The sequence below is a fragment of the Polypterus senegalus genome, chromosome 8 (genome assembly GCF_016835505.1).
Source record: "Polypterus senegalus isolate Bchr_013 chromosome 8, ASM1683550v1, whole genome shotgun sequence".
Taxonomy (NCBI): domain Eukaryota; kingdom Metazoa; phylum Chordata; class Cladistia; order Polypteriformes; family Polypteridae; genus Polypterus; species Polypterus senegalus.
The window spans coordinates 98,075,099-98,093,328 of NC_053161.1; the positions used below are offsets into that span (position 1 = coordinate 98,075,099).

The following is an 18,230-nucleotide window of genomic DNA, read 5'->3' on the forward strand; positions in this document are numbered from 1 at the left end:
ATATATATATATATATATATATATATATATATATATATATATATATATATATATAGTAGTGGACACCCCTTCAACACTGGATCTGGGGGAGCAGCCATGGGACCACGCTACGTCAGAACACTTGGTGGCAGGTCTCCTGGGTTGCATCGGGGCCACAGGCATGGGACTTCGGAGCTCATCCCTGTTGGGCTCCATGGCCACCGCCAGGGGAAGCTGCAAGGACTTAACGAGCCTGTCTGGGCTAATTACCACCTCAAGCATTTCCGGGTGGGCTATAAGAAGGGCCTGCAGCCGCTACTCAGGGCGCCAGAGTCAGGAGGAGGAGGACAAAGCTGCCCTGGGAGGAGTGGAGGAAAAGAAGAGTGGTTTGGGTATTTTTCTTTGGTGGTGTTTTTGGGACTGCAATGTGCCTGTGGGGATTATGGGGAAGACGTGCCACACAGGTGAAGAAAAATAAAATCTTTTTGTTTATTTTGCCCGTGCCTCTGGTGTCATTCTGTGTCGGGTCGGCGTCAATAAAGCGCCTTTATCACAATATATATATAGATAGATAGATAGATAGATAGATAGATAGATACAGACACACACATATGCATACACTCACACACATTTATTTATACATTATATATTAATGGCACAATATAATCACGCATCAAAAGATACTGTAGATTCTGAAAGAAAATGTAGTCCAATTACTCACAATTAATACTTTGGGATGCCTAGAGCAGAAAATGCTGTAAGCAAAAAGAGATTCATTCAGAAATGTTTTATAACATGACTGTTTAAGTTTGTTTTCACATTTCTCGGTAACTGATTGTTAGTTGGAGTGTGAATGTTACTTTAAAAAAGACAAAACAGATTAAACATCCATGAAATTTTTCACAAAGAAACCACATGCAAAATGTCTGAAAAAACATCAGATTTTTGTCTTCACATTATCATTAAATTCTGCGTTTAGTTTACATATTAATTATTTGATTGGTAACAGCCTTCTAATACTAACCTTCCACAGCTTTACATTAAAAATGTGATATTTATATAAAATGGCAATACTGGATTTCTGTGTACATAACTTATCTATCATTTCCACAATAACAGTCGATGGTTTGTGCTCCCTGTTACAGAATATAGGAGGTCAATGAATTCAGTCGTCCAGGGTTTTAAGCATTTATATCACTTCATGAGTGATCAATAAATCTGTATATTTCAAGTTCTCTTAACCAGCTGCGCCTGAGATTTAGGAAGACAAAATAAATTCTGTGGTGTACAAAACAACTTTTTTATTTTTAATGAAACAAACATTATTATAAACGATAAGTAAAAAAATCCTAATTTAATGTACCATGACAATTACAAAAGCAGTTCTTAACCACATATATTTATACAACAAATGACACCAACAACAATTCATTTGACATACTAAGAGTGTAGTCGTAACAATAAAAATAATAATAATAATATTAATGACATTATACATTATAACATACAAAAGTTTTCTTAGCCTGTAAAGCCAAGTGTCAGAAAGGATCCTCACATCTTCCAAAAGATGTTGTTCTCTTTACAAATTATTAAAATATTTACATTTTTAATAACAAACGTGTGAACATACTACTACCTTTACAATGCAGAAAAAAATCATATGAAGTGTCCTACCTTGAATTACTTCAAATTAATCCTGTCTAGTAACACATTTTTGAGTATGATTTTTATGCCGCTGCTGAAGGAAACTACACAAAAATTTGATTAATTTTTAGAAAGAATAAAACATCTAAATTTTATGTCTCTGTACCCTCTCCATTCTTTGTTGAGTATTGGCTGTGATGTCTCCGATTTCTGCTTTTCTTCATTTCCTGCATGTGTTTCCATTTGCCGGCTGATCCCTTATTTTTTTGCCGTCTTTTCTCTCTGTGCCACATTTGCTCACAGTAATCATCCAATGTGAATGAAGGGCTGCTGACAAGCTGGAGATAGTCCTTGTATCTGTAACGGAATTCAGGAGTAACATCTCTATGTCGCCCTTCTTCATCTTCTGTTTTACTCTGTGTATTTTCCATTTGCTCATTTTCAATTACTTTTAAATTAATTTTAATTATAGTATGTGTAAATGTGTGATCTTGGGCTTTGCAGTAATACATTCCGGCATCTTTTTTTTGCAATGTTCGAATCAATAAGCCCAGTTCTACTTTTATAACTCGGTCATCAAGTTTTACCTGGAAGACAAAGAGATAAAAGTAAAAAAAAATTAAATGCAATAAAATATGTCCTATATGAAACTTTGACAAAGTTTTATTCACTAACAAATTATTTTACAAAATTAGAATGTAGATAGATAAAAGTGAAAAATAAACCAATGTTAGATGCACATGCCATAATCTCCAGTATATCATTAAATATCGATTCATTCCTTATACCTGGTTTGCAGTGACCAGTGGTGCATGCAGCCAGAGCCAGATTCAGAAAAAAAATGGACCTGGACTGGTAAAGGAAACTGGAGAAAAAGAATATCTAAAAGGCATCCTAGCTTTATGTGCTGTTATTTTTCTCCATATCACTGTGTAACTTTTTTTGTATCTTCTGAACACACTTTATGCAGTACTGGACAATGAAAAATCCAAGCACCATAAGACGGAAAGACCCTCAGCAATGCAATTGGGCCTGGGTGCCAACCTTGCTGAAGGACAACAAGATAGATGCAGAAGCCATGAGACAGCTATGTAAATCAGTGAGTTCATCTTTTTGAAGAAGGGCATTGACTGATCACCAACTGTCCAGCAGATGTCATTTTTGTGATGGCAAAAATGGACTGCTATGTGTGAAATTTCAAAGTCTGTAAAGATGCGAGATGCTAAGACAGAGAAACGCATTTACACAGAAAATGGCAACACATGCTCAACTCCCTTCTACATGTGCCAAAGATCTCCACACAGTTTATAAAGGAATCAAGACCAACCATCACCTTCACAAAGATACAACATAAATGAAAGAGATAAGTACTTATGGTCAGATTCTGAAACTAGAGTCTGTAAAGTTGTTATTAGGCTAAAGCTAGCAAATGTCTTAACAATCCTTTTAGGATATTGGTATTGCCTGAAAGTAGTAACTCTGTTAAAAATACCTCTTTTGCTGCTATAAGTTCTTCCTACAAAGTTTGGTACGGAAACTAAAGTAATCTTTCATTAACTCAGAGCAGTCAATTATGCAGCAATTGTAGTGTGTGGCATACACAGAAACAAACATCCTTACATAGGACCTGTATGTTGGAATGATAAGTGACTGCAGGCAGGTTGTGAAGAGATCAAAATGTAAATGCTAAAAAACTTATAATAATAAAGACTGTTCCACCAAACTGGTTGAACAATCAAAAGTGTGACAAGAATATTTTAAAAGCCAGTCCCAAATGAATAATGTTTCCTGAGGATAATAGATACTAATCAAGAAAATATAATTCATAATGTTTATGCTTTTTTACATAGGAGGGAAAAGGATTAAATGAAACTAACGTCGATTTACTATTTGTGTTGTTCATTAATGCCCTTTGTATTTATTTGAATACTAGGAGGCTCTGCCCTCTGCACCCCGTGTGGGCCCTACGTGCTAGTCATTTCCCAGATCTGCCAGCTTGTGACGAATCGTGCTGTCTTTTGAAACTATTATCACTGACAATTCGTCACATGTTGTTTTATTATATATGTGAGCGTGATCTTTCAGATTCATATAGAAATCCAAGAAAACTTTTTTGTCTGTGTTTTTCAGATAAATTTCACGTCTTGATTACATCTTTCCTTAAGAAAGGGCCCGAGTTGCCTTGAAGGCTTGCATATTGCAATCTTTTTAGTTAGCCAATAAAAGGTGTCATTTTGATTCTTGACTTCTCGCTACATTCATAATGGCTAACACAGTACAACACCCTAGTCATTAAAAAAAGAATTAAATAGAGTAGTTTGTTTAACACAAGATTTGCCTTAATTGGGTTAAGTATGTCATTTAAGTTCAAGATCAAGTTTATTGTCACCTCCGATGATTTCCGCACGTGTTCAGTCTCTCCCTGTGCATTCCGTGTGCAGCGAGCAAGAGAGAGAGAGAGACACACATACACACACACACACATGAGAGAGACTTCCGAGAAGGCAGTTAAAGAATGCACCAGGCTTGTTTTTAAACAGACTGATCCAAGCATTGTTTTAACCTCATTGTATTTAATGAAGACTTTTTTCTATTGGATTTTAACCTCCACTTCACTTCTGTTTACAGCGATCGGTTCGTAGCGTGCATTATTGCAATGTTACTTTCCTTGGTGATTTATTAAATTACGGATTTTTCAAATGTTCATTTTTTTCCCTGTGCTTAAAACTCATTAAAAAAAAAGTGTTTTTAGTGAGCGGTTCGTAGCGCTATAGGGCAAACTCTTGCAGTGGTAGTTTTCTCTCTTGTTCAAGGTTTTCTCAGTGTTATTCAATATTTTTACATTTAGTTTACTATTACGCTGTGCATTCTATAGTATAGTTGACTATATTTGTGCTTAAAAATCTTTAAAAAAATATATTTACAAACAGTTTGGACGGTCTGGAACGGATTAATTGTATTTACATACAATCCTATGGGGGAAATTACTTCGGTTCACGACCAAATCGGTTTACGACCAGAGTTTTGGAACGAATTATGGTTTTGAACCAAGGTTCCAATGTATATGATTACTGACTCACTCAGTGTATCACTCACTCACCCATGAACAAAAACATTATTTCCAAATGCTTCAATTTGTACTGGAGAAATACTCTGCACTCCTCGGCAAATTAATACATCAGTGTAACACATTGGGTATAAGCACTTATGTATATCCACGTCAAGCACTGCTTCACATTTACATTCATATCTGTGGACTTTAAAGGGGGACTACATACTGCCAATAAAAAAAAGTAAAAAGAAAAACTGGACTTCATTGAACACCGTAAGCAAATAATAATAATAAACATCTAATAATGATAGTAACATATACTTAAATTTCACATTATTCAACCTAATTACCCTCAAAAATCAAAAGAATACACATTTTATAGTACACAGTTGTGTTTTGCAATGACCATCAACAAAAGCCAACTCACAAGGAAAAGCAGAAAAAAAGCAGGAGTTGATCTAAAACCGGAATATTTTACTCACGGACCATTGTGTATAGCATGTTCAAGAGTAAGTAGCTCCAGTGACCTAATCATAATATTATTATTACTTGACTGACATCTTTATCCATGGTGATTTACAACATTTAAGACCCAGTTAACCGATGGCTCTATAATTGATGCCCATTGTCTTCTGAAATTTTCTGGATGAAGCCAGGTTACACAGCTACTTTGTAATAAAAGGTTTAAATAATCAGAATATTAAAAAAGAGCAAAAGCTTTAAAAAAAATCAATAAAGTGAGAAATAATTCACCCAATTTTAATATACTCAAATGCTTATTTCCTCAAAACACTGTAATTTCTGCCTTTATACAAAGTTGGCAGAAACTGGGAAATAACCATTTTTTGATTGAGGTAGGTGTCCAGTTTAAAGAAGTAGTTGGTTGGGAAGGAAACCTGCAGTTAAGGTGCTCCACAAGACTGAACCTGAAAAACACTAATTTAAGCCTTTGCTGATTAATTAGCACACAAATGAGTAAAACAATAAACTTCTGGCTCTGCTTTAGCAGTGTGTGTTACACACAGCCGTGTCTGTACTGCTTTTCACAAGTCATCAGTATCTGAATATGATTTGAGGAGCAAAGTTCACAGGAAAAAAAATGGTAAAAAAAGTTACGCTTTTAAAGCAATGGCAAAAAATGTTCAAATTTCTTGTACACCTTTCTGAATGTTAAACTACAGAGAAAAAACTTCCAGGTAATCAAACAGTAATATCAGTTAGGCACAAGCCTGACACACAGTTATTTGTGAATCTGGTTGGAATAAAAAAAAATAAAACTGCAAGCACAGAGGTGCTCCATGACTTCTTGAATTTAAAGACCACTGACTTAGATAACAAATGTATTTTATAACAGAGAAATTTATCCACGAAAGCTGTGGGTTTCTGAATGCATGCAAGTAAACTGCTTAAATAAGCCACACACTTTTTGTATGTTCAAGAAAGATGATGTGATTATAGAGTCCGTCACAAATGCTAAGGAGAAGTGAAACGTGAAACAAATTGAGGAAGCACATCTAATTGCTTTAAGAGGTTCATAGGTTAAAATTAGAGACAAAAATGCCTTTACTTTATCATGGCAGAAGATAGTTGATAAGACAGTGATAGACTTCAGGTGAAGGTCAGAACCTTATGGCCCAAATGAATGACCTGTTTAGATGGCTTCCTCCTTACAGAATGAATTGCATGTCACGGTACTGTCAAAACTAAAATAATACAGCTGTACTGCATGAAAGCAAAAGTCTTCAAAGCATACTTTAGTTTATTATCTGCAGTGAAAAGCTGGGCATAGAAAAAAAAACTGGAAACAGATAAAAAGAAGCATTCTATTTTGAGTCAAAAGATTTCTTTTGTTTGACATAAAATGTAGACACATTTTTAATAGCACACAGTAATTTTTTTTAGTAAGAATGAGTGATTTTCCCCATGTCAATTCAGCATCTACTGTATAAAGTTCCAATAGTAGTTGTTTTATTGTCATATGTACTGTGAAATTATTTCTTGTACTGTATGTCCAACCAACAGGCAACACATCGTGACTCTCTCATGCCTTGGCTTATGTCAAGTCAGCCTCACAAAATGTCATGATGGGCTTGCATAAGACACACTGATAATACTGTATTATATTGAAATGGATACAATAAATCATGTTTATATGATAAATTATATTAAATATAAAACTAAAAAAATCGTTTAAAATTGTATGGCAATTTTAAAAATGTAGTATGATTTATCATAATTTTTTTTTTATTATTTTAAAATGCAAGTGCAAAAGTATTCAATGACAGCAGGAAACTGCAATATATGAAGATGCCAGGGTGTTCACAATAAGGTTTCATGAACATTTTTGTTGTATTAACCAGACCCCATATTAAAATTTATTAAGCTTTATTGAAGCTACCTAGACCATGATGGGTTAGCATAGATCTGAGTACCTCTATAATATTATTTTATTATGTAAACCAATGCAAAATTAACAGTATATAAAGATTTTAGGTGGTTACAAAATTAAGCTATGATAATAGCATAGTCAGTTATATAAATGTGAACTATACTTTACAATAAGAGATGAACACAAAAGCAACCTCTGCCTAGCTACGTATTGGGTGTCACCAGTGAGAAATCAGTCAGGGCCCTCTCCAGCTCTATTAAGCATTCTGACATGGAAAGAATCAGAAAGCACCATTTTACCCAGTTGTGCAATACGATGTTCTGGGCAAGGATTGGAATCCTAAAATGAAATCAAAAACCAAAAAAACAAGTAAGAGTCAAAACAAGGAGGTCAACACCATGTTTTTGAGCCTAAACAAAAAGCAAAACTCATAATTGAGAAAACTTTGAAAACAGGTCCAAATAAAATGAACAAAAACAAAGAAGCACATTCAAAAATATTTTTAGAATTAAATTCACAATCTTTTTCTACAGGAACATGGCAATTAAAAAGAGCCATACTGATATGTCACATGCCATGACTTCCAGGAGCTTGACTTTACTATTACCTGATGATAGAATAACAAAAATTACAGCACTTATGAAAATTAGAAATGCTGTCACAGGGAAAGCAAAAACAAACAAGACATTTTATCTGTTCATTTTTTGTGAATATTCCTTTTGGAACATGACCATATGTGTGTTTTGGTTGAACTCTTTTGGTTCAGAAAGATATTAATATTTTTCTTTAATTTAAAGTATGTCACACTGATATTTTAGTGTATTGCTAGGACATACTGCACCATTACTACTGAATGCCAAGAGGAACTATGCATCATGTTGCAGTCCAAGATTATGGATTTATACCTTGAACAGTGTTAGTCTTGAGTTCAGAGTATTTGGCATTCTGGAAAATGAGTGATATTTTTTAGCTTCTTAATTTGGTTAATAATGTTACCATTTTTGTTGATATTCTAGTATTCTTACATTTTCTGGTTTTGATAATATTCTAGTAATTTTGACTCTTGGCAACTCTCATTTTCACTCCACTTACAGTTTAACCCTCTTAATTTTATTTTTGATATCAACACTTTAGTATTCTAGAAAACGTTTTTTCAAGCTTCCCAAAAATATGCACATCTTCCAGACTATTTTAACAGCATTTTTGTAGTAGCGTATAATCCACTGTGCCAGCAGATTATATGAAGAATTTAAAAAGCAGGAGAAGAAAATCTGTGCTGTGTAGCTGGTTTGAGAGTTAATGACTGGCATAACAAAACAACCAAACAAATACAAAAAATAATTTTCCAGGATCTGTGGTGGGTTGGCACCCTGCCCAGGATTGGCTCCTGCCTTGTGCCCTGTGTTGGCTGGGATTGGCTCCAACGGACCCCCGTGACCCTATTCGGATTCAGAGGGTTAGAAAATGGATGGATGGATGGATTTTCCAGGATAAAATAAATAGTTGCACATCAAGTACAGGAAACAATTTCTAAAACTTATTTTGCTCATTTGAGCAACCAGGCTTCTGACGTCTAACTGTAACAGCAAGAGTGTAGCATTATGCAACAAATTCTCTTTTCAGCCTAATAGCCATCATTACATTGGGTCTCCAGAAGGTCCTAAACAAGTCTACATTTTTATCATTTTAAGAGTTGGATTAGTTTAAAAGAGAACAAATAATTTTATTATTCACCCATCAATTTTTAATCTTCTAATTTCAAATCACAAATGTAATCTCAAAAACAGTTCCTGAATGAGCCTCTTATAGTCTGTCAGTTCACTTCACAGCTCAGCCCATTATAGTCTGTGAGTTCATTGCACAGTTCATTCACTTATACTGGGTAAATTTAAAGCTGCCAATCCACCTAAACTGTACGTCTTTGGAATATATGAGGAAACCTTACAAACTCCACTCAGACAGTAATCAGAACAGGGTTAGGACTTTGCTGGGGACTTATTGTTGCCTTTAGGTTTTCTTTATTAGCACTATTATATTTTTTCTTTTTTTATTAATTACACAGATCACTCATACAAGACAGTCCAGGTTGTCTGCAGTTGCCATGTCCCTTTCGAACTCTTGAACCAGGAACTGTCAATAGCCATGTTTGACATAAGTCAGGCAATAAGGACACAAACAAGCCATAGTATATTTCATCAAAGTGCTTAGTGCTTGTATTTAAACAAAACAAAGTGTTCAAAAAGTGCACTGCAGAAACATCTTCTTATAAATAAACAATAAATAATTCGATAAAAACAGGTGTGCTGGTGGAGATACAATCTTCAATAAATAAACAATAATTGATTTGTTTTCGATCCTATTTTTGTAAAAATTGATCTATTTGTATGGAATGTTATGTGATTTCAATAAGATCAATAAAATTAAAATAAATAAATAAACAATAATACATTATAAATATAATATTCATAAACATGGTGTTTAAATCACTGGCAGAATCCTGCCCTGAGTCTCATCTGCTTACCCTTTAGTGTGTCTCCGCAGCCAGAGGTGATGTCCACCAACAAGCACAGTCAACATTTAACCTGCTTGGGTTATTGCCACCATCCTAGCCACTCAGCCCGGGAGCTGCACTGAGCCCTGCCTCCATATCCTGCCAATGTTCTTCGGCCTTCAGCCTGGAGATGACCGAAGCAGTCTCTAGTATTGCAGTATTTGCAATTTATATTGAGTCTTTAAAATCATGTTTCTAAATATGGAAAATAATGTGAATGCAGGTACAGCCCTGTACAGGAGACACTTGTGAGGTCCTACACTCCTCCTTGACCACTCAGGTCTGCTAGTGATATGGCATCTAGTGATGCCACCTCTGTGTAGTATTAAATCTTATGTGTAGCCCCTGTCTGGTGGAACAACCTTCCCACCTCCATTCGAAATGTTCACTCCCTGAATGTGTTTAAGACTCTCTTGTTTCGTGACTTTCTGTCTAACTCAAACTAGCTATTAGATAACCTAGGACTTTTAAATTAGCTTGTATTTTGTTCACTTGTGACAATCAATTTTGAATCCTTGTCCTGCAACACTAGTTCCTGAACAGTGCCCCAAACTGATGTTTTGTTGATTATATTGACTTCTTTTGTAAGTCACTTTGGATAAAAGCGTCTACTAAGCAAAAACGTAAATGTCCTGTTAGGAATGAAACAAATAGCAAGTCAAGAAGATGTGCTAAAAAAGTGAACAAAGAAATTATATTATTTTGAATCGTTGGTGTTAGGAGTTATCTGCAGTCTCCGATAAAGACAGGGCATTAATGACTCATTCTCCAGGAAAAATGCAGTGATTTAGTTCACAAATCAAATGAATGAGAATTGTGTGACTCATTTGTAAATTAAATGAATGAAATTTGTGTAATTTGTTCTTGTTCGACTGGCGCCCTGCCCGGGGTTTATTTCCTGCCTTGAGCCCTGTGTTGGCTGGGATTGGCTCCAGCAGACCCCAGTTGACCCTGTAGTTAGGATATAGCAGGTTGGATAATGGATGGATGGATGGATGGATGTTCTTGTTCAAACTAGAAAGAATCTGTGCTTTCAGTGAACCATAAAAAATGCGCTAAAGTAAAGTTGAAAGCAAATAATTGGTAGAAATTACAATATGATTCTTATAAAGTTGAGTTTTGTGTGTATAATTTGTTGAATGTACAAAGGGACATGAATGAATCAGTTTAACATATGATCTATTTAGCACAATACCAATAACACATTTTACAAAAAAAAAAAAACATGTAAAATATTCCAATATAAGTGAGTTAATATACTTTATTTTTTTTAGGAACGAGAAAATAATCAATTAAGGAGTTCTTGCTCACCAATAATGATTTAGTTCTAACTAGAAAGAAACAGAATTAATGTGAATGACAATTATGAATCATCTTAATGAGAGCGGCTGATGGCATCACACATAAGCTCCAGCTCTACTGAATCAATTGCATTGTGCTTGTGAAGTGATTCCCATGATTCACTAAAAACAGTTTCTTCAAAAAGAACAAATTGTTTGCGTATTGCCCATAACTATTTACTGTAAGACCAACCTTACCCTCTATTATTTTAGTGATGCTTTTAATCCTCATTACCCTTTGACAGCCAGTCACTCCATTTTATTAAAAATAATTAATAATCTCAGCACTAAAACTTTGGGGTTGGTGGCAGGTTTGGCACTCCACCACTCAGTGGTGCTGAGGGGTCACCCGCTGCACTTGAGTCACAATCCAAGTGGTTTGTCGTATGGTGGGTGCAGCAACGCACTGTCAGCACATGCTCCTAACCTAAGCCAGCTGAACAGACCATTCACTGTGTTATTATGCAATTCCTCACCATCAATTAAGTATACCTAGAAAAGGATTCTGCCTATTTGCTTACAAGGATTTTTTTGTTATTTATGCATTATTTCATATTTCATGTGCATAATAATTTATAAAAGGATCTAAATTGAAGATGAAAAATTCAATCAACAAATATCTATCTATACCTTTTTTTATGAACAAACTAATCTAGCTCAGGGTGGTGAAGAGCCAGAGCCTATGCCAACAACATCAGACGCAGGGCAGAAATAAACCCCAAACAGCCATTCACAAAGCACACTCACATATACACCCATACAGTTGCAATTTGGTTTCAACAGTTAGCCTTATGCATAGTAAATATCTCTAAAGTGTGGCAGAAAAGCTCTCACAGCCACAGAGAACACATGGACTATGATTTACATGCCATCTCCAGGATGTGTAAGGCTGTATTACTAAGCATTGCACCAAAATGCTACCCTCAGCAATAAACAGCAAGATATAATTAATAATCATAATAATTTATCCTGGTATCTTGTTTAAATTAATTTGCAACACATGCAAAAACTATTGGAGATCCTAAGGGATTTACATTCTGGCAAAGGGATCTTTTCAGTACTGCCATGAAAAATGAAACTATGTTATTCCAGAAAGGAAGCTTGTTCATTCAAAGGTTTTAAAGGGCGCTGAAAGTAATTTTTTTAACAAAAGAACAAAGCAACTGACCGAATGATGACCTTTATTACAAAAAAAAAAATCTTTGATGTTTGACGTCCGTTTCATAAGTGGTGGGTGGAGGGTACAGTGCCAGTGTTCCAGAGGTGACAGGAAGAAGCCACCCCACTGAGCCAACTGCTTCCAATCCAGCCTTGTGGTTTCCTTCATTTTTTCCGTGAGGAAACACTCCTAAATTTTATGATGTATTTGAGAAATTACATAACTTCACCAGGTCATAAAACTGTGTTAAAAAATTTCCAAAATAATCTTCACTGAATATGAAAAAAAAATCTTTGCGCTCTGGAGCTTATTTTCCAGTTGGATACATGCATTTTCATGCAATTATCTTATAATATGAAACACATTATCACAATTTGTATTTAATTTCAAAGTTGTTAGAATGGAAATGGTGTTATAATGTAAGGAGAAATCAGGAGATTAAGAGCATTACTAGTGAACCATATTTGGTATGTCATATGCAGTATTTTGTTGTTTGAACCTAAATCCAGGTAGCAGCGTACACAGGCAGCACTGAGTGAAAAACAAAGAGCAACTCTGGACAATCAATCACGAGATGCTCTGATAAGCAATGGATTATTCTGATTATCCAGATTTAAAAACAAAAGCAGCAATCTTCATTCTCAGTTTGCTCTCCATTCCTATAGAAAAGCATGAACCAGTTTGATGGATTGTGCAGGTCCATGTTAATTGATAGTTTGAATTGCTACATATGGCCTACCACCTGTGAATCACAAATATGCTCAATTGTGGCTGCATAATAACATCCCTGATGCAGCCATTTAGTTGGATGGACTGAACACTTTTCAAATGGACTGAGTTCCTTCAGCAATGGGTAATGTGCACAGAGGCGGTCTATTTCTTTATGTGAAAAGCAAATGATGAAAAAACGTTGCAGCAGTGTCAAGCCACTGTTCTCCAGTGCTGGAACGTTTAATGGGAAGGTGCCATCCTTTTTACTTGCCACGTTTACCTGTTATTTTCTTCTGACCATTTACAACCCTATGGGAGTTAATTCTAAAGAAGTGGAAATTGTAATATACAGAACTGTTACAGAGCTACAAAAACTGCATCCTGGTGGTTTAATTATTGCGGCTGGAGATTGTAATCACATGAACTTGAAGACTGTTCTCCCCAATAACAATATATGAACTTTCCAACTGAACTTTGTGTTTACAAACTCTTGTGATGCTTAAAAAGCCATACCTGGCCAATACTTTTGTTTTTCTGATCATGTTTCCATTATGCTACTGCCTGCATACAGAGCACTTCTTAAATACTCAAAACAATTCAGACTGTGACCAGCGGATGCTGTTTTTTAAATTATCATTATCTATTAATTTACCTATTATTTATTATTTGCATTTGTCCTATGTTTATGTATATGTTGCAACACAGTCTTGGAGAATGTTATTTTGTGACACTGTGTGCTGCAATGCATATGTATGGATAATAGGACAATAAATCCACTTGACTTTTACTTCTCTTGATCTTCTGTGTCTCTATTTACAACACTTCTGAAATACAAAGATTTATAATCTAAGTTATATATAGTATATACATAAAAACATTTGTAATACACTTCTAATTCCCCCAGGGTCAAGGAGAGCCAGGTACTACAGCAGTAACATTAAATGGAATGAGGGGATGTGACGGTCCAGGTGAACTTCATGCTTCCTGTCATGTTTGGGAGCCTCTTGAACTGAAATGGTCGATAGTCATAACCAAGAGAAGCCAGGCAAATGAGGACATACACTTGCAGTAAGGGGTAGGTGCAAAAATTGGTTCAAGTGCTTTTATTAAAGATCAAATAAAAACCAAACCAGGGTTCAAACAGTGCAGTGTATTCAATTCTTCAATAAATACATAATCCAATAAAAATGCAGTGTCTGTGTGGAGGTTAAAACCAAGTTCAAATAAATATATTCAATAAAACTTTGTTAAAAAGAATTAGTTCTATAATCTCAGTCCCCGGTGCATCTTGACGGCTCTTCTGCTAATCCCGTAGCATTGGTCTTACACTCCTCCGAGGGGCTCACCTCCCGGCTGCCTGCTTCCTCTCCTCCACACCCTGGCATCTCACAATCCTGCCATCATCTCCATCATCCATCCGTTTTTAACCCTTGTCTCTCCTTCTCTCTTTCTCATTTTTTCTTTTATCATCTGACCTTGGGTGCAGGTATGATGTGCCGCTCCCTCCGCAATTTGAAGGAGACACCTGACTGACACTGACATTCACATGCATGTGCACAACCAGCCAGGGTGTCCAACCATCCCTGGAGCGGAGCGTTCACACCTGATTCTGAGCTTGCACATTCTTGGGTGAGATTATTTAAAACCCACACAACGCCATGGACCACTTATCACACACCTCCTTCCACAAGGCTGCCAGTCCGCACAGCGCCATGGACCATTTATCACAGGGGACCACTTTAAATGAGATGCACACACTCGCTCACATCAAACACATTTAAAGTCACCAATAAAACTAACAGGTTGGCTTTGGAATGTGAATAATAAACCTGGGTAATTTGAAGAAAACCCATATAGACACCCAGAAATGCAATGTAAACTCCATACGGGACGTACCTAAGGTTAGTAGTCAAAAATGGCTTAGTCAGCAAGATGGCAGGGCATCTGGATTTGCTATGGAAACCCAGAGAACATTAAAAAAAAGAAATTAAACAAGATGCAACTTTTCAAAATGGTATGAGAAGTACAGTATACTGTATACATCACGGAAAATTCAGCTATAAAATGGATATTTCAACACAAATCTGCAAGTAGTGAAGCGGTTCTTGGCATTGCAGCTAAACCTCTTCACTTTTTGGGAGGGTAAGGTCTGTCAAAATGTAGGTGTTCTCTCTCTTAGATTGATGGCCTCACTGCATGGTTATCTCTGACCATGAGCTCACAGATTGGAAGAGGGTTGATGTTACAGATTGCTACCGTTCCACACACTAATCACCCTGGGGGTTGACAAAGCAACACTGAAAACGAGATGAGAACATTAAATGCCTTAAGGACTGTCCTCTTCACATTACAGTAAGACACAGCCTAGAAAGAAAACTAAAAACCTGACAAGTCCAACAGCACAGCCCAGGAAGTTCCATTAGAATATTTTACAGCCCACCGTTCTGGTTACACTCCTGCTGGGAAATGTAAAAAGCCAAATGTTGAGGTGAATGACAGTTCACTTGATGTTCACCCTAGAAAGAACTCTTCCTGAGAGCTATCACTGAGTATCCCAGAAGGGAAGACAAATACTATTCCAGAAAAACAAAAACAACAGCAGTCACAAACCCATTTGTTTTGTGTTAAAAATAATGAGACAGTATGCTTGTGATCAAACAAATGTTAAAAAGTCATGTCTGTTGATTTCCAAGTGCCCCTATGTGTATGTGTGTGTCTGGTAGCAGCTGTTCACCAGCGGTAAAAGGAGTCAGCAGTTTCGGGATGACATCATAAAACAGATAAATATGGGTGGCATGGCACACAGAAGTAGTATTAAGCGGGAATAAACAACATAAACGTTTTCATCAAAGGAAAGAAGAGATGACAATAAATTCTATGAGGGTAAATGAATTTCTGGAAATGTATATAATGTGAATGCTTATGAGAAGCAAGCTTGAACAGATTAAGCACAATTGTGTTTCCAACAAAAGTCAAAAGGTTTTGATTATGTGTAATGGAATGGGACAATAAATTGGTGAATATATCTGAAATTATCTGAAACAGGCCTGTTTGTTGTCTTATTCTTGGAAAAGTTTGGTTAACCTTTACTGAACTCACTCTTGATGACTTTCTGTTCCAAAAAGGTTCTTTGACTCAAATATTTAAAATCTACCAACATATAAAGTATGGTGTTTTTTTATTGCATTTTGAAAATTAAAATTTTTTATCATTCAGTTTTATTAATGTTAATTTGTATATCACAATTCTGTACCTCTTATTTACTGTTTGTGTTTTGAAGCAGTATGTAGTACACAGCTTAAAATCAAAATCGATTGTTTGTGAGATCACTTTGGCATCACACGGATAATGTTCTCTAGCCTGGTACCAATGAAAACAGATCTACCTACACATTAGAGTAGAATAAACAAAATAATATTTTCTTTCCGTACAGAATGGGGTGTTGTACTGTTACTGAGAGACAGAATGACAATTCATCCTGTTAAGCCTTACTAGCAAAAGAAAGGGGTTTCTGCATTTTTTTACTTTACGAGACCACACATTTACTACAATTTATCTGTACTTTCAACGTATTTTTTTTCTTAAATAAGGCACCAAGATAGATTAGAAAATTAACAAAGAGAACAAAGAGTACAGAGACAGCTTAAAAAGTTGTCTTGGTTACTAGAAGCAAACATAAAGTACTTACTCTGCAATTGCAGCTTTGTTTGCAATCTTTTTTGTAACCAATATTTTTGTGAAATCCTTTTAAAGAACATTCATCTAAGAGCACACCTTGGCTTACCACACACATACCACAGAGATAATGAATGCAACACTAATAGCAAGAGCCATTTGAACTTTCTGCCAATATAGTAAATTATTATGCCATACGTTGAAATTACAGGACAAGATCCAAGAATCTAGTAAATAAACACACTGGTGTGATAAGCAGTGCACATGCAGTATTCGCTCTTTGAAAATATTTGCTTCTAATTGTGGATGGATTGATCCTAAACCACAACAACACTCCTTAGATACAGTAGTTTGATCCCAACAGGAAAGCACACAGTCACTATTAATTAGTTTAGCAATCAATAAAATTGACAACATTTTCTGCAGGAAAGAAAACTTGAACAGGGAGGAAGCTGTTCGACCTCAGGGCTATATATCATACATGACTGCAGGTCTGCTAGTGCCTCTGTACTCCCCTTTAAATTTGAAGTAGAAGCACATTAATTAAAACATACGAAGCAATATGATTTAGGAGAAGTCATGAAAAAAAAACACCTGGGGGCAAATAGCACTCAAATACACAACACACACGTCTGTGCCATTACTGTGCCGGGGAACTTCCAATTGATTCTTACTTTTTATTATTTATGACTCTTCTTTGCCTCAGAAACAAAAATCAAAACATAAAATTTGACACAAACTACTCTTTTTCATTGATTGCGTAATGGATTTATGGGCATTTTTTATGTATGCATTTTTTGAGACATTATGATGGCATGCTCCTTTTGTTAATGTGTTACAGTGGTTACCCGTGGGCTCAAAACCCACATTTGTTCAATGGTTGTGTGGTGTAGTTATTTTATACCATTGTTCATAAAGCACAAACAATATAGAAATCATTGGAGTAGTATTACAGACACAGGTCTAGATTAAAAAAAGAAGACACTGAATAAAAGCAAAACTGTTTGTGTTAAATGTGTAGTACATATCCATCCAATAGTAGGTAAAATCATTCTAACTGCCTGTAAAATGTCTGAAGCAAACTTACAGTCATTATAGAATAATACAGTTTTATGACTTTGAAAGTTTAAATTTAAAATATTTAATACGCCCCTTTTAGCCAATAAAGTATGACCACCACCTGTCTTTGTTTTCACATTCTTGCAATGCTGTGATTCAGCTGTCATAACAGACCTGCTGACTTCAAGCTGTCATTTTCAAGCAATTGAAAGGAAGCATCTCTGACCTCCAATCAATCATTATTTGTGAGTGAACGCCTGTCTGCTTTTAACACTCTGAATTTAACATAATGTGTAAAAATTTAAGAAAATAGTATTTGTTCTTCTTTTAAGTGGAGAGTAAAAGCAAAAGGAATGCATTTTGGTATCACAAAATACTGTTAGCTACATTAAATCTGGCTGTAAGTCAGGGAGTCTTGTTAATCTGAAAGATGCAAACTTCATCTTATCCATTTCTGACATGATATACTCTACCAATTAATATATTTTTAAAGAGAAAATGCTGTTTAAATGTAGGGAAACCTTCTCATCACACAGCCTTAAACAGGAAATAAATTTTCTGTCATTAAGACTTTCGCCATATTTTTTACTTTTCTAAATTATTATACTGTATTTTTCATGCATCATCTTAAAAACTCAGAGTAAATTCACTTGAAAAAAGCAATAATGGAT

General features: G+C 35.5%; 1 protein-coding gene across 2 annotated transcripts in view; it reads right to left on the bottom strand.

The window, feature by feature from the left end:
• Window positions 1-1,255: 1,255 nt before the first annotated feature.
• The window catches only part of sema3d (sema domain, immunoglobulin domain (Ig), short basic domain, secreted, (semaphorin) 3D), a 197,243-nt gene continuing 180,268 nt past the window's right edge, over window positions 1,256-18,230 (bottom strand). For both annotated transcript variants that reach the window (XM_039761472.1, XM_039761471.1), the window contains exon 18: window positions 1,256-2,210. In XM_039761472.1, the coding sequence (XP_039617406.1) occupies window positions 1,776-2,210 (435 nt within the window). In that variant the 3' untranslated portion in view covers window positions 1,256-1,775. The remainder of the gene's footprint in view (window positions 2,211-18,230) is intronic.